Below are 21,533 nucleotides of genomic sequence, written 5' to 3'. Positions count from 1 at the left end.
TCATATGAAAATCACATGTGAAAATCATCAACTGAGGTTGTTTAAAAAAGTTTAACCAAATCATGTGTACAAAATGACATATGAAAATATATTGTGTAAAAACAAACAACTCAAGTATAAAAATCACACGTGAAAAAATCAAGTGTGTAAAATCGTGTGTATAATTAACAAATCGTGTATAAATCACACATGAAACACCCATTTCTCTTCCCTCTTTAACAAAACCCACATTTTTTTGTCTTTAAACATTTTTTCTCTGTATAAGAACCCAATACATTTAATGTATGACTTGATGTTTATATTATAACAAACATATCTCAACAAATCAGTTTCTTTTAAGAAGCTGAGACCACAGTATTACGAAAAAAAAAGAGAGAGAGACAAAAAGATAGAGACAAAGTGAGACAGAGAAAGAAACAGATTGAGACACAGAAAGTGAGAAAGATACAGACAGACAAACAGAGTGAGACAGCGAAAGAGAGAGACAGGGTGTGTGAGAGAGAAACAGGGAGAGAGATAGACAGACAGACAGAATAAGTGAGACAGAGAACAAAAGACTGTGTGAAAGAGAGACAGAGAGAGAGAGGAGACAGAGACAGAAGGACAGTTAGAGAGAGAGAAACACAGATAAAAAGAGAGTGATGCAGACAGACAAACAGAGTAAGACAGCGAGAGAAAGAGAGGGACAGAGAGAAAGACACACATAGAGAGATACCGACAGAGTGCATAACAGAGACACAACGAAGAGAAAGAGATTTATCTTTGACTAAATGTCTGTACTCTTCTATTTTATATACAATTATTTATTGTTACTTTCTATACACTCTATTACTGTATCTTTGAATCTTGAATCTTGAGACAGACAGAGAGACAAACAGAGAGTGTGAGACAGACAGAGAGACAGACAGGGAGACAGTGTGTGTGTACCCCTATCTCTAACTGACTACAGTTTAACATCACTATTGTTCAGACTCTTATACCTGACGGTTCTGTTGTTGGTGCTTTATTTTTATTCTTCACCCACTATGTTATTCTTTCATACTTCATCTGTTTATACTGTATATGTCTATAGGTGGAATATAAAATAAATAAAAGATGTTATTGATAATGTAATCAGTGTTTTAGAATTGCTTTGGCAACGATGTACATTTTTGTTAACATTCCTGCCAATAAAGCCGTTATGAGCTGAGAGAGAGACAGAGTGAGACAGAGACACAGAGAGAGACAGGGTGAGACAGAGAGACAGAGAGAGAGGAGCGCGTGCATGGTGTGATACGATCAGTCGGTGGCTTTCGTCGCGCGTGCAAGCGTGCCTGGGCAGAGAGAGAGAGAGAGAGAGAGAGAGAATATCGGTGTGGGTCGACAGTAACCTGACTCTCTCTCTCTCTGTGTGTCAGCGCGCGGATTCGGTGGAAGTTGAGGGAGGAGGCGCGCGCAGACGGAGAGCGGGAGACACCGACAGGAGGAGGAGGAGGAGGAGAGGAAGGAAGGGAGGAAGGACGGAGCCGCTCTCCCTCACTCCCAGTCCAGCCTCCGCCATCGGTACCGCACGGATGTGTAGCAGCTGGGCCGAGGAAGACACGCTCTAAAGGAAATGATGTAAATGTTTATAGAGGGAAAAAAACAATAGTGGGTTTTTTTTTTTTTTTTTTTTAAACCGAGTCGGCGAGCGAGCGCGCGCGCGGGATGTTTTCCTTCAGTGCGCTCCGTTAGGAGTTACTTTGTTTCATATATTATTTCAACACCCTTCTGCGTTCTCGGCTCGTTTTAATTTTATTATTATTATTTTTTTTTTATTTTACCGTCGACGCGAGGAGGGTCGTGCACGCGCGCCCGGAGCTCACTCCGCGGTCCTCAGGAGCGCATGCGTTCTCGGGAAGCGGGGCTGCTGTGACCGGCGGGGGCGCGTGCGAGATGGCCGCGTCGGGAGGAGCGAAGAGCGGCAAGCTGGACGAGGCGCAGGCGCTCGCGCGGAGCTGCGCGGGGAGACCCGACTTCCTGCCGTGCGACGGGCTCTCCATCTGCGCCACGCACAGCCACGGGAAGTGCTTCAAGCTGCACTGGTGCTGCCACCTGGGCTGGTGCCACTGTAAGTTATTACACCGCTTAATGTACCACCCGAGATATACCCCTCACCTCTCCACCCCAGGGCACAGTTAGAGCTCTCCGGGTCCCTCCATGGTACAAACTCTCAAAGGCAAGGGTCCACTTAGCTTTGTTTTTCAACAACCTTTCCCCCCCCCCCTAAATTATCCTGAGGCACTTTTAAACCGGTTTTAAACCAGATGGAATACAAGGTTTTCCCAGGAAACACTTTGATTACTGTGTACTTGGTTAGTGCAACTTGAAATACACTATATTGCATCACATGGTGGCACTGTGACTTAGTTGTCAGCGCTTAATTGTCGCCTTGCACCTCCAGGGTTCTGGTTCGATTCTCTCCTCAGGGTCCGTGTGCATCGTGTTTGGTGGGTTCCCTCCAGGTACTCCGGTTTCCTCCTCCAGTTCAAAAGGCATGCTGATTAGGCTAATTGGCGTTCCCGAATCGTCCTTATTGTGTAAATGCATGCTTAAATGTTGGTCATAAAAATGGGAATAAATATAATACATACATTGGCGTCCACGCTCCCTAGTTGGACTACAGACAGATGGATATTGCATCACAGTTATATGTGCTTGTTGAAAACCTCATTCCACATTTAGTAGTGCTCCTCTGCTGGTCAAATGACCTTCACTCTTTTGGGAAGGCTTCCCACCAGATTTTAAAGTAAGGATTAGTGCTTGTTCATTCCGCTACAAGAATGTTTTATGGAAATCAGGCACTCATGTGGCTGAGGAGATCTGAAGAGCAGTTGGTGTCCCAGTTCATTCCAAAGGTTTTTCACTGCGGTTGAGGTTGAGGTCAGAGCTCTATGCAGGACACTCAGGTGCCAGCCATGTCTTCGTGGAGGAGCTGGCTTTGCGGTCATGATGGAACCGGTTTACATATTTATGTTAAACCATTAAAGAGAAAGCTATCATATACAACGACATACTTCCAACTGTTTGGCAACAGTTTAAACAAGAGTTCATATGGATGTGCAGGTCAGGTGTCCACATACAGTACTTTTGGCCATGCAGTCTATTTTCCCATACAGAAAAAATAGGCATGGTGGTATAGTCGGTAGTGTTATCACTTCATGGGACTCCAGGTTCAACAGTGAACTCAGTGATATCGTTTGCAAGTTCTCCCAGTGAAAGTGTGTTTGTTTCTTTAGGTTCTCCAGTATCCTCCCATGTAACAGTCTAACACAAACCATCAACATCTACCTGGGTAGTACATTTAATTCCAGATCAACTCTTACACTAACAGATTTTGTAGAATTAGTGAGGTCAGTTAGTCCTGTTTGTTTTTCTTGTTTCTCTACTACAATGTAATAGAGATAGAAATCACCTGATCCGATATTAATGTAATACTTAGGTGCTGATTCGATTCATACTTCAATTCTGTTAGTCACAATTTTCTAAATATCCGAATTCGTTATTAATTTTAAACTAAGATAATTTAGTAATTTGCTCCTATTACACCGAATGCTGCGCTGCCTGCCAATGTGGGAATAGTTTAGAGTGCACCACCTGTAGGATTATAGCGGAACTACAACATTTCACCATCTGAAATGCAAACTTATATAAATTTAAAAAGAATTTTCAAACAACGATTTTGGACTACAGGTAGACCTTGACTTACAAACGATTTCTGTTCCAGGAGCACGTTAGTAAGTCTGATTTGTTCTTAAGTTCAACAAAGTGAGTCTTATACTGTACGCCCTTGAAATGACTATACAATGTAAAGCATACCTATCCAATTGACTAAATCTCTGTCTCCTTTCCCCACACTGCCATCATGTGACCCCCTCACATGCACACACGCAGACTTTAGACATTTTATACATTCATGTACACACTAAAGATATTGTATATAATTGTAAATATTGGTATTTGATGCACTGTCTAATTTGCGTACAATACACGTGAGTTACTTCTGTCATTGAACTGGAAGTAGAACCACGATACGTTCATATCGGAAATCCGTAACTCGAATGTTCGTAAGTTGGGGACTACCTGTACTGTACATGAATTGCCATACAAAAGAATTGCGATACGTAACTGAATTGATTATTTTCCCCCATTTGTGCTGTGTAAAGGTTAAAAATGTTTTTTGGGTAAGGGATGAATTATTTTATAGTGTAACACATCTTGCTTGGTCCCTCTTTTTATTTCAACTGCAGTACATTTACATTCAAGCATTTGGCAGACACTCTTATTCAGAACGACTTAGATTTTTTAAAAATCTCATTATACATCTAAGCAGTTGAGGGTTAAGGGCCTTGCTCAAGGGCCCAACAGTGGCAACATGGTGGTTGTGGGGTTTGAACCTGGGACCTTCCGAACTGTAGTCCAATGCCTTAACCACTGAGCTACCCCTGGCAGTACTCGTTCTCTGACAATGTTTTGTAGTGCAAGAAACAAAAGTTTACTTTTCTCCTATATTAATTCCTCAGCAAAAATTCTTGACTTTGCTAGTACCTCATGATGTTAGCGCTTCACTTCCTGCACATCTCCCTATTGAACACTATTGGAACCTAGCGCTAACCGTTTCCCCCTGTGGTATCAGACTGCCAGACAATTTTCTGTCTTCTCACAAGAAGGACAAGAGCAAAGCAATAATCAACACCAGGATCGATAAACAGGTTTTTGTTTCAGACTTTAAAGCCTGGCAAAGGTATTTAAAATCATTTTCAAAATTATTCAAAATCATCTCTTTCATTAACACACTCCGTGACCGCTCTCACCTCGAACCCCAGGTTTATAAATCAGAGACCATATAACATTAAGACGGACCAGGATCTAGGCCAGGAAGTCTTCTGATTTAGTTCTAAGCCACAGGATAGAAGCAAAAGTGCTTTATTAGTTGCCAAATTGCTGAAAGCGTTACTGAAAATATTCTAATTACAGGCTACAGATGGCAGCTATGACTGTCAGAGGATTATACCGGATCCTTGGCAAACAGGTTTCATTCCACCGATCGCAAATCTCGTTAAAATTCTTTTCCATTTCGCCGTCCTCCTTCCAAATCCATCAAGGATTCCTTTCAAATAAGCCGTAACCTGTTTTTCCGTCCAAACAACAAATTAGTTCATGATGAAATAATTAATGAGTCATGATGCTGGTAATTGCTTACTGATTGCTGTTTTGCGGGGAAGATGTTTCTCGTCTAATCGATACATGCAGGCTCATCTGAAGCCAATCAGATGGTTAATAAGCACGATGGAATCAGCATGCGATGTAGTTACAGAGGTGTTTCCTACTTTTAATGAATAGGAAATAAGACAGTCAGATACTGTAAGGAGTCTATAGATTGATAAGTCTGCATTATGGATAACGGTGTTGTGCTTTCACTGTTCAAGATAAGGGTTATTACGATTGAGCTGTAGATACAATACTTCACTGTTAAAGAAAAACGAGCTAATTGTGATGAGCTAATCTGCATGTCTTGGGACTGTGGAAGGAAACCCTGTAAGTGTGAGATCACAGAGCTAACCACTGCTACGGCACCTAATTGTGTGCCTATTAGGTAAAACAGGTACATGAATTCGTTTATTTTTAGTAGGCTCCGCCCCCAGGATGTTATCCCGTATAGTGTCTAAGATATGACTGACAGGAGGCACATGTCATGTTCTCTTCTTTTTTCGAACTTCATAACGAAAGTAGAAAGTAAGTATTTCATACCTCAGTTTAAGCTTTGCTCTTTAGAAGAATTTTGTATTATCGCCTTTCATGAACCTGTACAATGACCCGATCGATCAGCACAAGCGTTACATTGCATTCATGAAAGCAGGCAACAAAGCGACAGGAAATGGTCATTTTAAACGTATAGTGGATGTAAGTCATCATTGTTTTATTGTTAATCTGAATAAAAAATACATCACAATGCCAACCCCTCTGTATTTCCCATAGAACATGTTTCTAGCGCGATGGCAAGACTTGACGATGATGGAGATTTGGCGGCACACACACACACACACACTTACACTAACATTTATGTTTTTTCATTTCTTGTGCAATCCAAAACCGATATTGGTTCTTCATTTCCTTAAGCGTACTACAGTGTAGTGCTGATTTGGAGAGGTCAAGCCCTTTGTTGTTTCCGCACCACTTTGTCTCCAGCCCATGACCGTAGCTGGAAATGTCAATTTGTGTGTTCTATTGATTTTCACATCTACATGAGGGGTTTCACGACTGTAACAAGGGCCAATATAATATGCGTTGTTTTATAAGTGGACTACAGAGTCGTGCTGATTTAGCGAGGCCGAGTCTTTTTACTGAATAATTGTATTTTCAGCAGTACTTAATAATATGCAGTAATCCATGCAAAGTTACCTAGAGTGAAACATGTTTGCCGCTTATAATTTATGTAGTGACTTATTCAGGTCTGTATTATTACAGGGGGGAACAAACAGGACCTCAATCAGAATAGCCTGGAAGATCCGGGTTTATTGAATTAATATAAAATACGTAGTAAAGAATCCAACCAATCATAGATGAGACTTGAGTTCTTGTAACGAATCATAATGCAAAAGCAAACCTAACATAAACTTTTTGATAGAAATATAAATTAATAAACAAAAAAAAATCAATTTTATTCCCAGATTGCAGATTAAACACTTCCTGGCAAACAGATCCACTGTGCATGTCACACATGTCAGATCCTGATTTAGTGCTTGGAGCATGTACGGTGGTGGCCAAAAGTATTATAACAGAGGAGTATTAATACCTATATATCCCTGTGCACAAAAGAGGTGATTTTACTTCTTAGTTTGAGTCTATCTGGGTGAAGAGTTGTGCTAATTAGCTGAAAAACTGACAACAGTATTCGGCTTCTGGAGCCATGGCTCGGCTCATCTCCTGACTGAAACCTAATAGTAAACTGTTAGACAATGGTGAAGAAGGAGGTAGCAGTAAGGAAACAGTCTCACGTCTCCTGTACATCTTCAGGAAGCAGGCATGGACTGAGCGAGCGAGTGACATCTTTCAGACCTCTTTTTCATACTCTATGTCCAGCTAGATCCAGCAGGGTTTGAAGACTTAAGGACTTTATAATCAGTGTTGGGTGTAACGCGTTACAAACTTTTTTGATGTAACGAGTAATCTAACGCGTTAGGTCCAGCATTTAAGTACATTAATTATTTACTTATATTTTCAAAAATTTAATCCATTATTCATACAACTTCTGTAATCCGTGAGCCAGACAGCAGTCATTCCCAACCTGTTATTAGTAGTTAACAGATTATGGGCCAAACTTGGCTGAGTGTTGATGGTAGAATAATTATAAAGGTCTTGACTAAAACAACATGCATGAGGAATCACAAAGGAGTCTTCATTTCCTGCAATGGAAAAGGACTCGTTTTTCTAAAAAACTAGTTACTTTTATTAGAAAGTAACGCTGTAATGTAACTCATTACTTTTTAAAGACAGTAATTTTGTAAAGTAATTAGGTCCTTCCCCCAACACTGTTCATACTAAATATCGATTGTTGTATGGCAACTTTTTAAAAAAAAAACAACAAATTATTATTATTATTATCTTGATTAGATCATTATTTTAAAATTATGAGAATTTTCTTTTGTCCCAACTGGAATTTTAAATCTGATTGAAGAAATATCGTCCATCCAATAACATGATCCAACTTCATTAAACAGTAATATAATCTTATAGTACTGTACTGTATATCCTGTCAGATACAACCTCTTGTTAAACATGGATAGAAAAAAAAAAGGAAAGAAAAGCCCTCTTTGTCATTGATTTCAGTGCAGTAGTAGACAAACTCAAAGACGAGTTGACTTTTCAGATAGGAAGCAGGGATGTAAAACCATTTAGCGGAAATGATGCTGAAAATGGAAAGCAGAAGCACGTTCTTCAGCGACTACAGGAAGAGAAACGCTCAACTGGGCGATTGGGAATTAACACTCGATCTCATATACAGGAAGGAAAGTACAAATGAAGGCCTGACCAAACCCCGAATGTCTCCCTCGAGCCTGAGCTAACTGCTTCAACACCCAATATCACTGCATCTTAATCTCATTTCTTAGCACCCGGTATCCTGTTCGTTTTTACGTTTTACATGATAACACGCGAGTCGAGTCGTCAAGCAGCTATTAAATCTTTTACGAGGAGAGCGCACGAGTGCAAGTGATCATCGCCGTGGGACTGAAACACGCCAGTCTCAGCAGCGACCTATCGAGCTGTTTTGGACAGAGAGCTAATTTTTCCAGACGTGTGACACGACAGAGGGTTGCTTACACTCGGGAAGGCGGTGTCAGGATCACAACCCATCTGCTTTATAAACAACAGGCTTCTGTTAAATGGCGCCCGTCACCAAGGAGAACACGGGTCATGTGACGGGGAGAGAGGAAGCAGATTCTAAGCATCTTGTCGGTAGTAGTGTGTGTGTGTATTTGTGACAGATAGAGAATGACTGAATCGGATGTGTAAGCAGACAAGAGATCGTTCTATGCAGATGCTCGGGCCTCTGGGGGAGCGGCAGTGAAAAATCAGGTCACTCAGCAGTTTTTTTTTCCCTCCCGAGTTCTCAGTGCCGCTGCTGCACTGATGAGGAGTTAGAACTGTTTTCCTGTAGTGAAGCACTTCATTTCCTCTCACGCAGACTGTTTCCACTCTCGCTGCCGTTATTCCTTCACCTATTACTCTTAAGAGTGGCAGTTCCAATGTGTAGAAAACATGCTAACCCTTTCTCTCTTCCCTTTCTCTTATTTGACCCAGTCATGTAACCAATTAAAAAAACAGACTTTGAAGTAGCCCTACATTTACAGTTTTAAAATTTCGACCAACCGTGAAGTTGATTATTTTCCAGCGACATCCTCTCGTACCTCAGCTGTCTGTGAACAAATAATTAATTAGCGTGTTATTCAATAAAGCTTTAATTGAATGTCGTAGGACATCTGTAAACGGAATTAGTTCATATTCTCATTTGCATAACAGCAGTAATAAACAGTTGTTCCTGTTGCACCACCTCTTTTTCTTTTTTGATAATATTAGCATGAAGTAGCATGTAGGAAACGAAATATAATCGTTCCCACGTGTTCATATTTAAGCTAAGAGTATTCTGATTTAAGAGTAAGCGTGCCATTTTATGCCTTTATTCCTTTAGTCCAGCTGACCATTATGCTGTGATACTAACATTATACTACCTTGAAGAGTTAGCTACGTAGCTAAAGTTAGCTTGAGTATAGTAGTCTGCTCGTTTTTGTTTTGTTTTTCTTTAGATTGAATGTTCGACCAAATGAATCTAAATAATTTCTGGTTTGAGTAAGATTTTAAAGGCTAAACCTCCTGTGGGTAATTTAGGGATTTTTCTTAATCCCACATTCCTGCTGTAGAGGAGCTCAGTGTCCAAAATATCGAACTAACGAGGGTAGGGCTGCAACAATGAATCGAAATCAGTAAATAAAAGCGTTGACATCGAATTTCATAATCGATTTGTTGTGACGCACGATGCGGAGACATTTGATTATTAAAAATATATATATTTAGTTGAGCGTGGAGTGGAGTGAACACACTACACTCGGTCTCGTGCACTGATGGCGGAGCAAAATTTTTTTTTTTAAACGAGCGGAGGTAGAGAAAAGATACATGGCGGAGGCAGAGAAATCCATAATCGGGTAATCGTCTCCCCTGCTGGGTCTCTGGTATAATCAACATCCGTGCACGCGTATACTGTTTACCATAACACTGTGCGCATAAAACATTTTTTGTCTGTATGCGTGTGTGTACAGCACGCATGTAAAGCAAAAGCAAGTCTTATTAGAGAGGTTAAAAATCCATTTTCTTTCTGCTCAAGGCTTAGCCTTCTTTTTGCCTGCTGTGTGTATCTGTGTGTCTGTGTGCGCGCGTGTCATTGGACACTGTGCCCCACACACACACACACACACACACACACACACACACAGACCCCTCCTACTTTCACCTTCACAGACACACACACACTCTTTCTCTCTGCTCTATTAATTAGTTTTATTTTTACTTTACAGCAGTGATTCTGTTGATGTGTTTTGGAATATAAGCCGCTTCCGGAATGAATTATGCTCGTAATCCAAGGTTCCACTGTATATATTTGGCAGAAGTAAAGCATACATGTCTATGTTTTTATTATTATTATAACAGCTCAAGGAGCAAAAATTTTTTACATGGTTTGTGCACTTTCTAAAGATTTTAGTTCTGCTTTTGAATAAAGGATTGGAAATGATAAAAAATAAAAAATTGAAAAAATAATCGACAGATTAATCGTTTATTAAAGTAATCGTTAGTTGCAGCCCTAAACAAGAGTGTACCTACTGTATGTTCCCAGGGTCCTTTGTTCGCTAGTTCATTTTTTGCTAACACACATTAACCACATTTCGGTTCAGATGGTTATCGCTGTGGCTTCACACCTCCAGGGTCAAGGGTTCAGGCTCATGTTCTCCCTGTGCTGTTCAGTGCGGTTTCCTCCCACAGTCCAAAGATATGCAGATTATGTTATTTGGCATTTCCAAATTGCCATTTTACCCTTTGCCATGCTCCCATTATATGATATAAAAATCTCGGGACCATAGGACCCTGGGAACATAGGGGTGACCCCCTAGCTAACTCGCAAACACACTTCATGTCAAACTCTTTTAATCAACGCAGAGTGTCCCAGTTAGCTGTCTAGCTAGCTAATTTCTCTTGAGTTATTTCTTTCTTTGCGGTTATATAATCCCTCTGTCCTAGACGACCTCGCTGTCTGTTTGCCGTTATTCTTCCTTTATGTGGCAGAAACTAGCAGAAGCCCTTGTAGTCGCTGCAACAAAAGGCATTATCTGCTTCTCACTTTCTCTTTAGACTTTCTCATTATGCTTCGACTCCACACACCTACGCTGCTTTTAAGACACATTCATCCTGTTTTAATATTTTATCAAGCTATAATGCGAGAACGCCGCCACTGTCTGTGACTCACTGTCTCAACCGCCTTGGCTAACATCAGTTTAGCGAACGGAAGTTACACAATGAATTGCAGGAAGTTTAACATGACCTGAAACTCACCCTGATCTTTGTGTCTTCCGTTAAGCGCTGCATTTTTTAAAATATTTTCTTTTTGGAATATTAATATCATGGCTTTTTGTTAAAGACATTGCATCAGAGTGCAGTGCTTTGTGGATAAGTGTACACGGACGTCGACTCTATCCTTCAGCCTCATGAAAGAAACTCCAGGACTAGCCGTCTTAAAGGCGAGAACGATTTGCCCCGAGGGGAAACATTGATGGGAAGCAGACGAGGCAGTGTTTAAAACACTACAGGAATGCTACCTGAAAAACCCATTAGCTGTATATATTTTAGATTTCCTGGCTCTAACTCACCTGATTCAGCTCATTTAAGCTTTGGTAATCAGCCAGTGAAACACTAAGGTGCCAGGACTGGAATAAGGAACTGCTGAATTATTGTCTTTGCATCATCAACATGACTTTATTATGTACTGGATTGAGGAGGCGCGGGTCACACAGGCTGAAGCGCTCTGTTTATGTAGCCGAGTTTAAACATAAATTGCCACAATATCTGACTTATACGATGTCATTTTTTAACACGATGTATGTAAGAATGGCAATCAAATAAAACCTGAAAGACTTTTGATTTTGTAGAATGAAAGTATAAACTGCTTTTATTTCTCTATATGATCCCCTGCTGCACTAATGCGCTTATTCCAGCGTCTCACTAGTGCTTAAGTACACCATCAAGGTAGAAATTTTTCGCAGCCATGATCAGATTGCCTGATTCACATCTGAAACGCTGGCCTCCCAGGAACTCCTATAAAGGTCCAAACATGTGGTAATGGTTTGGAGCGAAGGTTAATGTCAGCTAGCTTTATGCCTTCATTCACGAAAAAATTTTTACGTCCCTGCTTTGACTCGAAAGTCCCTCGTAGTCTCAACACTTTAAACTGTAAAAGTTTATCATAAATCTAATACGTTGTTGTTGTTGTTGTTGTTGTTGACCACATTGAAATGCACTTATGTAATTTAATTCAATTAAATTTTATTTGTATAGCGCTTTCAACAATTGTCTTTGTCGCAAAGCAGCTTTACACATTTAAAAGAATTATTTAAGTTTGTATGGAATGTGAGTGTGTATGAATCAAAATGGTCAGATATGTTGTTTATTAAGTGGTAGATATTTTTCATTGGTGAAGTTTAGTGCATAATGCCCATAATATGTTTTAATGGTACCTATTATGCCTAATTGACTTTTTAATCATAATTTTTAGACATTCACATGGGTCACTAAGTTTAAATAAGCCAATTAGATTTTTTTCCCCCTAATGTGACCTCATATAAGAAGATCCCTCACCCGGTCTGTTGCTCAGTCCTGCTGTTCTCTTGTGGTGCATTGCTCAGTGGTAGGAATTTCAGGGATAAACAAAAAAGCATTATCTGACTGGTCCTGTCTTTCAGCTGCAGGATTAACACACATGGTGGAGGAGATCTGAGGCCCGGGTTAACTTGTTGAAGAAACATGTTTTACTTCTAGTTAGTATTTAAAATACAAGTACTAGAGAAAGATGTGTAAAGGGTTAGGGTAAGGGTTAGAAGTATGCGGGGTCGTGGATAGCTCAGTGCTTAAGGCATTGGAATATGGTTTAGGAAGGTCACAGGTTTAAATCCCATTAAATCCCATCCTTGAGCAAGGCCCTTAACCCTTAACTGCTCACACGTATGATGAGATAAACATGTAAGTCACTCTGAATAAGGGCAATTGTAAACTTTAAACTATACTGTATATATTTGTTGTTAAAATCAAAATTTTACTTTGAAGTAAATAAATTATATTATTTATACAGTATATATACACACAATATTGTTAAAGTGAAACAAAACCATTATTAATTTACATTTTACTAGTTATGAAGTCCTTTTTACACCGTAATAGTAGCACCCTTTCAATGACTTTAAGGATTGACTTTACACCCCTGAGTTACACCCTGACAGCTGGTGCGAGAAGAAATTTCATCCCACCCTTTTTTTTTTTCTTGTTTCTTGCTGTTTTGATTTGTTCAGGCAGTGTTGTGTTTTAAATTCTAAGAATGAAGACTTTGTTAATGAACTCTAGGTGTAGCAGGAGAAAGAACGCTCCAGATACGTGGACACGTGCACGAGCGTGAGCCATATGTCGAGTCGGGATGGTCGTAAATAGTAAAAAAAAAATAATAATCTGTAAATGTTCCGTGTTAGAGAGTAAAGCAGGAGTTGTGATCAGATCAGTAGGTGTAAGCCGTGTAGTCGTCAGAATGTCAAACGGGAAACAGTTGCACAATGAACACGAGGAAGTTCAGACGGCTGTCGAAGCGGCGTGAAGCTACAGTACATTTGCCCTCGTTTTTTTTTTCATTACAATCTACTCCAGCAATTTGCTTCACAAAGGTCAGCGTGTGGCGTCGCGGAAAACCGTTTAACCCAGGACACTCAGGCGTAGCGTCCAAGCCAGACCTTTTCTTCGGACAAAATAGCACAGGACCATCTTTTATCTTTTACAGTACACACAAGCACTTGCTTAGTGTTTTTTTTTGTTTTTGTTTTTCTCGCACACATCAACTTTTTATATAAACCATAATGTAATTGAAGAAAAAATGGGTGAAACTTTCACTTTTTTACTTCAGTCATAAAAAAAAAAAAAGACTTTTCTTTGTTTAATGTGACCGTATCCTCCTGCATATTGTCGTCTCCGGTTTGCGTGACTCATGGCCTGAGAGACGATGTCAACTCGTTGTCATGAAGTAATGATGAGATCATGATGCTTATGCACACAGTATGATGTTTCTACTAATCCAACACGGTCATGTCAGTCGCTTGTGTGTTCTACAGTAACTCAATCGGCGAATATCAGTCTAATTTGGTGTCAAGGACACGTCTGTGTATTGAACCATACAGTACATTTCACAAAGGACAGTAATAGTAGTGGCTAAATAATGAGAGCTCATATTAAACAAGGTATACTGGACGTTTAAACTTAATCAAGACCTTTTCTCTGAAGAACAAGCTTTCTGTTTATCTTGAATCAGCAGAGGAGACTGGGGTTTATATATATATATATAAACATTCTTCTAATAAGCCTGTTGTTAGATGAGTGTACATTACTTTATTACCTTGTGATAAACAGCAGTGGCAGCATAATATAAATTGGACCTGAGAGAAAAATAATGTATTATATCCCTGCTAACCGTTTCACCCAAATGAGGATGGGTTCCCTGTTGAGTCTGGTTCCTCTCAAGGTTTCTTCCTATTACCATCTCAGGGAGTTTTTCCTTGCTGTCCTTGGCTTGCTCTTATCATTTTGATTCGTACACATTCACATTCCATACAAACCTAAATAATTATTATGATTGTGTAAAGCTGCTTTGCGACAGTGACAATTGTTAAAAGCGCTATACAAATAAAACTGAATTGAATTGAATTGTATTCGGTTATCGATGGTGCTCCTTTTGTGTGCAGATTGATGTAGTGCTAAATTGTTTTTATAAAATACATTTATATCGCGTGTAATAAAGATTCACCTGTCGATCAGGGACTGACCAGAGTTGACTGTTTTTCAGCTTGATCAGCCATGACCGATCACGTGAGCCATTACCGATTCGGTGCCGAGTACACGAACTTCCTGTAGTTACATTTTTAAAAATGTTAAAAATTCCCCAATCTGCATTTTTATCCCATGTAAGCGAGTGAATTAGTCACAAACCCATTCATCAAACACTCCAGCCTCGAATCACTGCAGCACTGCAAGCCCGAATTAGTCTTGAAACTCGCTGTGCGTACTCGTGTTCGGAGCTGCGCACAGCCACACTTTCGAGGCTGAAAACATCACAATTCCTTTATATTCCTACAGGTGGTAAACTCCAAACTATTCACCCCTTGGCAAAAGACAAAAATTATTTTGGTTAGGATCGTCAAAAATCAGGACAATGACAATTGTTAAAAGCGCTATACCAATCAACTTAAACTGGACTGAAAAATCCCGTGTGATAGGAGTGAATTATTTACTACGTTTGTTTAAAAAAAAAATGATGGTGGATCACAGAACTATATGATGCTCAGTAAAGTTGTGCTGCTCAGTGTTTAATTGAATTTAAAATTAAATGTTAAATTCTTGTATTTAAAGTTAGTTTTGTATTATTTAAATGCTGCGCTTTTAGGAATTGGAAAAGACTAAACAGGGGAGAAAATCAGGGGGAAAAAAATCCCCCCAAAAAATGATTAGGTATAAAAACTTTCAAGTTATGACAACTTTTTTTTGTAAGCATCATTGTCTTATATTTATATTTAGGCATTTGGCAGACGCTCTTATCCAGAGCAACTTACATTTTTATCGCAAAAATTTAAAAATTGCCAAAACAATGTAATATGCCGGAGTAAACACTCCTGGGATTTGCATAAAAATATAAAGGAGCGAGTGTGAGAAAGTTACCAGAAGAACTCGTATTCTTCAGCAAGCTCAGTAAAACCTAACAGCTGTTTTCTTAAAAAACTGCACAAATCTGTGTCTAAAACTCCTGATTTTAAGCAATGGGTTTTCACTCTAAATATTGACTGTTTATTTTATTACTCTTTATTGCTCTTTATAGAGCAATAGAAATGTTTTTAAAAGCATCTATTGCTTATGCCATATTTTTGTATGTGCCCAAGACTTTTGCACAGAACTGTATTATTGAGCTGAAACAAAAAATCATTAAAAAACAGAAAATGTGCGAATATTGTTTGGAAAACCGATACAGTGTACGGTGAGTGGGAAAGGATTTGAGTGTCCTGTTTAATGGACTGAAACAAGAAGGGAAGTCTCTCCTGCAAGCTGATGACATCTATAGTCATAGTTAAAAAAAAAAAAAAAAAAAAGTAAAGGGCTAGAGTACTGAATGCGCTGTAGCTAAAATTTTAATAAGATTCATTGCCTTGGATGTCCGTCTGATTGTTGTTGTTGTTGAGGGGTGCTCAAGTCAAACCGGGACTTTTAATTGCGCGGAATTATCGGGGGCGGGGCTTGTAGGACAACTTTCACACATATTATATAGAGAAATAAAGGTGGTTTTATGTCTCATGACTGTGTTCTGTTTTTCTGCACAATGAAAAGTCCCGGTTTGACCTGAACACCCCTGGTATTATAATAACTGTTTAAAACATCTAAACAGATGGAGATGGCGGCATTGTGGTCTAGAGAGCGTATAAAATACACAGAGGGAGAGGGTCTGAGTATAGAGATTTCTGAAAATAAATGATAATACATCTGCGTAGGGTGAGTATTATGCAGTCCTCCATATTCAGAATACAGCACTGAAATTGTAATAAGCCCAATAAAGGCTTCCCGAACACTTGAGCGCACATGTGGACACACACATACACACACACAGTTACAGTGCTGGAATAAATTAATACTGATTGGGCTTTTAATTCAGGAGGCTCCTTTGTAAGATGAGTTTTATGCAAACCCCTGGGAATACAGTGTCATTTGTCTTCTGTCATCTCTTTCTCTCTCACACACACACACACACACTGTCTTCTTTTATTTTTTGCTTTGAAGCATTGTTTACTTCACCATGAAAGAAAATCTGGGCCTTTATGATATACTCCAGGTGAAATATAGAATTTATTTATTTATTTATCCCTCCATCTTCCTCTGCTCTCGGTAGTGTCTCTCACAGGTTGCTATTTCTTAACATTTCATCTTAAAAAAAAGGAAAACAAAAAGCCGCGCTTCTGTCTAATAATCTCCAAGGTAAAAATGTGGATTTGTTTTTAAAGCTGCTTATATTTCAGGGCCACCGGAGGTCTGATTTAAATAAATTAACCTTGAGCGAGCTGTCCATTTCACTGATGGCTCCGCTCCCCGCGCAGCTCAAAGCACACCATGAGAGATTACTTTTTTTTTTTTTTTGTCATTAAAAGGACAACTGTTCCTCAGTCTAATGCCTAGCATGGAAAAGTAATCTAAGCATGGTGTAGTGACATGTTTCTAAATGCTGATTGTGATACTTTGGTTTCCTGGTGTTTATCTGGGAGTGAAGCGTTAAAGGAGAAAACAAACCAATATTTCCTTTTTCTCAGAAACGTTCGCCTTGGTAACGAAAATCCACTCAGAGCACCGCACGGTTTATCAGCTGATAAGAGAGGAATAGTTTTTGATCGGTTTGACATACACCCACCAGTACGCCTCCGCATGGGAAATGCAGCGAAGCATGCAGGTGTCTTCTGATTGCCATATTAGATATTAAATGTACTGTACACCAATGGGATGTTAATCTGGGTAATAAGGTTGAAATCAGGGGTGCAACAGCTCACAAAACAGATCACGTTATTTGATTTGGATAATATTTTTTATTGAATCTGAAGAAAATAAAAAGGAGAAATAGCATCCATCCATATGATGCATCAAACCAGGCCACGTTCTTCTATTGCTCCTGATGTTTTCCTCATTGTGCCGTAATATGAAGGTCACCTTGGGCACCCCGTCTACGCAGCACCGTACACAACAAACAGTGACGCGATGTGTGTTCTGACACATTTCTATCACATGATCCTGTTACCGGTTCACCAGTTTTCCTTTCTTGGACCACTTTTTGGTGTCCTGACCACTAAATACCAGAAATATCCAACAGGAGCTACAGTTTTGTCATCTAGACTTCCAAAGGCCTTTGTCAATGTCACTCAAGTTTTTAAGCTTAGCCACTTTTTTTGCTCCCACCACATCAACTTCAGGGACAAAGTGTAAAATCAATGGAAGCTGCCACGGGCCGCCAAACTTGAAAGCAGCTTGAGAACAAAATTTGAGATACAGTGGCACCTAGAGCAGCGTATTTACTAAGGGAAAGGCAACCTTACCTAACGCCAGCTAAGAAACAAAGAAGGAGGAAGATGTCCAATTGGTGTACTGAAAGTTATTGTTTGGGTGATTTTTTATTTTTATTATTTTTTTTATCAGAAGAGGGTTTTTCAGTGTGATCTGGCAACCCTGGCTAAAAAAAAACATTACTGGCTGGTGGGTGATATTATGACAAATGACCGAATTGGAAGATGTAACATCATCTACATTTCTTACATGGATAAAACAAACAATGCGTCATACATAAAAAACATTCATTTTGCATAAGAGGAATAAATCAATTTTAAGGGACATCAAGATACAGGAGGATAACCAACTTTGTGGTGGTAACAGTAACTCTGCTCCATTTTGCTTATGGAAATTCATTCCTACACTTGTTTTAAGGTAGACATGATGGAGAATCTTAAGGATGTTGTGAATCTTTTGGTTAAAACGGTTAATGCTGCGGTTTAGTGATCAGACGGTTGGGGGTTCAAGCCCCAGCACTGCCAGGCTTCCACTGTAGAGACTCTGAGCAAGGCTCTTAACTCTCTCTGCTCCAGGGGTGATGTATGCTGGCGGACCCCAACTTCTTAACTGGGATATGTGAAGAAATCCCTTTTAAGGTACACTCACTTACTACCTCCCTCACTCACTCACTCATCGTCTATCCCACTTTATCCTGTATTCAGGGTCGCGGGGGGCCTGGAGGCCCTATCCCAGGAGACTTAGGGCACGAGGCGGGGTACACCCTGGACAGGGTCTTCCAAGGAACATGTAAGAGATAATTGAATCTTTATTATAAAGGAAGGAGTAATAGTTTAGTTTGTGGGCAGACAGAAAACACCAGAATTGTTGAAGTGAAACACGCAGAGCCAGTTAACTGGAATAGTTTAAACAAAAGTGGCGTTTAGAGTGTGACGTTCCGCCTTTAGTCCAAATCCACTCTCTTAACTATGACATCTTTGTTTCTTTAGGTTTCTACTCAGGCTTAGCTAACAAGAAATTGGTTACCGTAGTTTTATATCACCTATATAATATATTGTGTTTTTACCCTCAAAATCTAAAGTCCTGTTGGCACGGGATTAGTATTATCTGGGGATCTCGTATGACTTAGAAATTAACCCCCCCTTCGGAAAAATGATATATGATCCCGCCAACCCCACGCCAAATCACATGGGACCAATATTATCACAGGACCTCGGCGGAATATGGTAGGTTATAAATATGGTGCGGGTGAATTTGTACTTTACAAATTACAGACACAGACGATTCGTACAGGATTAAGATAACATACGACCTCCGCAATTATTATTAATCAAACGAGGTCCCCAGGTGATACTAATCCCGTGCGAATAGGACAGAAGAGATCGTTAGGAAAGGTCTGCAGGTTTCATCTGGTGACGAGTCCTCTGTTTGTCCTTGAAGGAGAACCCTAATCCGTGAACACTTAACAACAAAAGAGGATTTCCCAAACAAAAACGCGTAACCTCGTTACAAAATATTAACCACGCAAAGGAACCTAAAAAAAAAAAAAAGGAAAAATAAAAGCCCCCAAACAAAGTACACATCATCTCAGCGCTTTGTGTTCAAACCACGTTTTCCAGACCCTAGTTTGGTTTCGTCTATGTAGGTCATGCTGATCGCATCATAAATAACATAAATGCTGAAAATTCTTTCATCAGCTCCTTCATTTCCAGACATGACTGGAAACCCTTCCCTTGTTTTTTTTTTGTTTTGTTTTTTTGCTAATGTAATCAGCATGAAAAAAAAAGTGCTAGTGTTTCAGAGGATAAACAATCATCAAGACATCGTCCACTTTCCTGATTGCCTATAAGCCCTGATGGGAATTATACTTAGCCTCATCCCAACTAAGTGCTGTTTCAGTTTTTTTTCCTAGGCTTTTGATTCTGGCTTGTGTTCATGTTTATTAAGGACCAACTGATACGATATTATCACGATACCTACAGTAGGTGTTAATTCGATGAGTATTGCGATTCTGTAAGAAGACTATGGGCACGAGGCGGGGTACACCCTGGACGGGGTGACAATCCATCGCAGTGCACACACACACACACTACGGGCAATTTGGAAACACCAATTAGCCTAACCTGCATATCTTTGGACTGTTGGAGGAAACCAAGTAGGATTATAAAGGAACTGCGAGATTTTTCCACCTCAAATGCAAATGTACATGTATTAATTAAAAATATATATTTTAAAAAATCTGATTTAAAACTCAGTGTGGCGGTACATGAATTGCCACACAGAAGAATTACTGAATCGATATCTTCCCCGTCCCTAATGTTTACCGCTTGCTGATTTAATTAGCTGACTGCTGAAGCTTTGATTTATAGAGAAGGTGTCATCAAACATCAGACTTATCCTGACTTTCTGATTGTTTAATAAATTTAAAACGTTTCTGTAAGTAAAAGCTACAAACGGTATCTAAAAATAGCTGCACTTTTTTTTTCCCAAAAGGCTTTCGTGTGCCGTTGAAATCCCGGCTACAGCTACAGTACAGCTTTAAGAGCCTCGTCTCCGAGGTGAGGAGAGCTGGGTGTGTGCGGAGTGAACTCAGCCTTGTCTTTCTAATCTTGACAAACGATCCACACCAGGCCTTTCTACAGCCTCTCATAATTCCTCATGCACACCTGCCCCGAGACATCAGCAGTGCAGCGTGTAATTATAAACGAGAAGAGGAGAGCATGAGAGAGAGAGAGAGAAGAGATCTTGAGGAAGAAAAAGAAGAAGAAGAGAGAGAGAGAGAGAGAGAAAATGAAGGGGCAAGGGCAGGAATGAAAGGCATGAGACAGCTAAAGAAGGAAGAAGATAGAAGAGAGAGGGATGGAGAGATAGGAGATGGAGTGGAGTGCAGGACCCCTATGGCCTCCTGCTCATCTCGCACTCCACTCAGCTAATCAGTCATTCCTTTCCTTCTGCTACACACACACACACACACCCCTACAGAGAGAAAATTTTACTTGTTTTTTTCCACAGCTTAGTTATTATTGGACTCAAATCACAAAAGTATGCTGTAGATACTTCAAACTGTACTTTCTTTTCCTAATGATTTCCATCTAGACATTTTCACTGTTACCAGCGACATCATACATCATACAGTACAGCAGGTTCAAACCATGGGCCTGATAACAGGTATTAGACTTCCTGTTTCATTTTGCTCATTCATGTATCGTCTTCTTCTCAGTCATAGCTAATCCACGGCCTACAGTAATAATCCGTCTGAAATCATTTTGTCTTGCTTTAGTAAAGCCGCAGTTGGGGTCAATAAAGAGCAGAGCTGTTACAGTAAATCCAGCTTAGTCTCTTTGTCTGAGATCCAGCCCTGCGCACGCGTTCGCTGTATACTGTATCAACCCCAGCCGACACAGTGCTGTTATATGACATCGCCATACAAGCCACATTAATCAGTTTGGATTCTTTCAAAACATCGATACGCCTTTGGTCGCGTCATCTGGGTTAAAAAGCACGTCATATCTGTGTCCGACCACTCAATCATTTCAAACAATGGATGCGATTCTAGCAAAAATACTGTACGCTTTGGATATTTAGTGTTCGGTTAGCAGTAAGCAGTTACCCGGCCATATTTGACGAGGTCAAGA

The 21,533-nt window shown here is 39.9% G+C and overlaps 1 protein-coding gene across 1 annotated transcript in view; it reads left to right on the top strand.

Moving 5' to 3' along the window:
- Positions 1–1,387: 1,387 nt before the first annotated feature.
- The window catches only part of c18h3orf70 (chromosome 18 C3orf70 homolog), a 29,402-nt gene continuing 9,256 nt past the window's right edge, over positions 1,388–21,533 (top strand). Inside the window, exon 1 of the mRNA XM_053477686.1 lies at positions 1,388–2,089. Coding sequence (XP_053333661.1) covers positions 1,915–2,089 — 175 coding nt within the window. The 5' untranslated portion in view covers positions 1,388–1,914. The remainder of the gene's footprint in view (positions 2,090–21,533) is intronic.

The sequence above is a fragment of the Clarias gariepinus genome, chromosome 18 (assembly GCF_024256425.1).
Source record: "Clarias gariepinus isolate MV-2021 ecotype Netherlands chromosome 18, CGAR_prim_01v2, whole genome shotgun sequence".
In the NCBI taxonomy this organism is placed as follows: domain Eukaryota; kingdom Metazoa; phylum Chordata; class Actinopteri; order Siluriformes; family Clariidae; genus Clarias; species Clarias gariepinus.
This window is presented reverse-complemented; position numbering and strand designations above follow the sequence as displayed.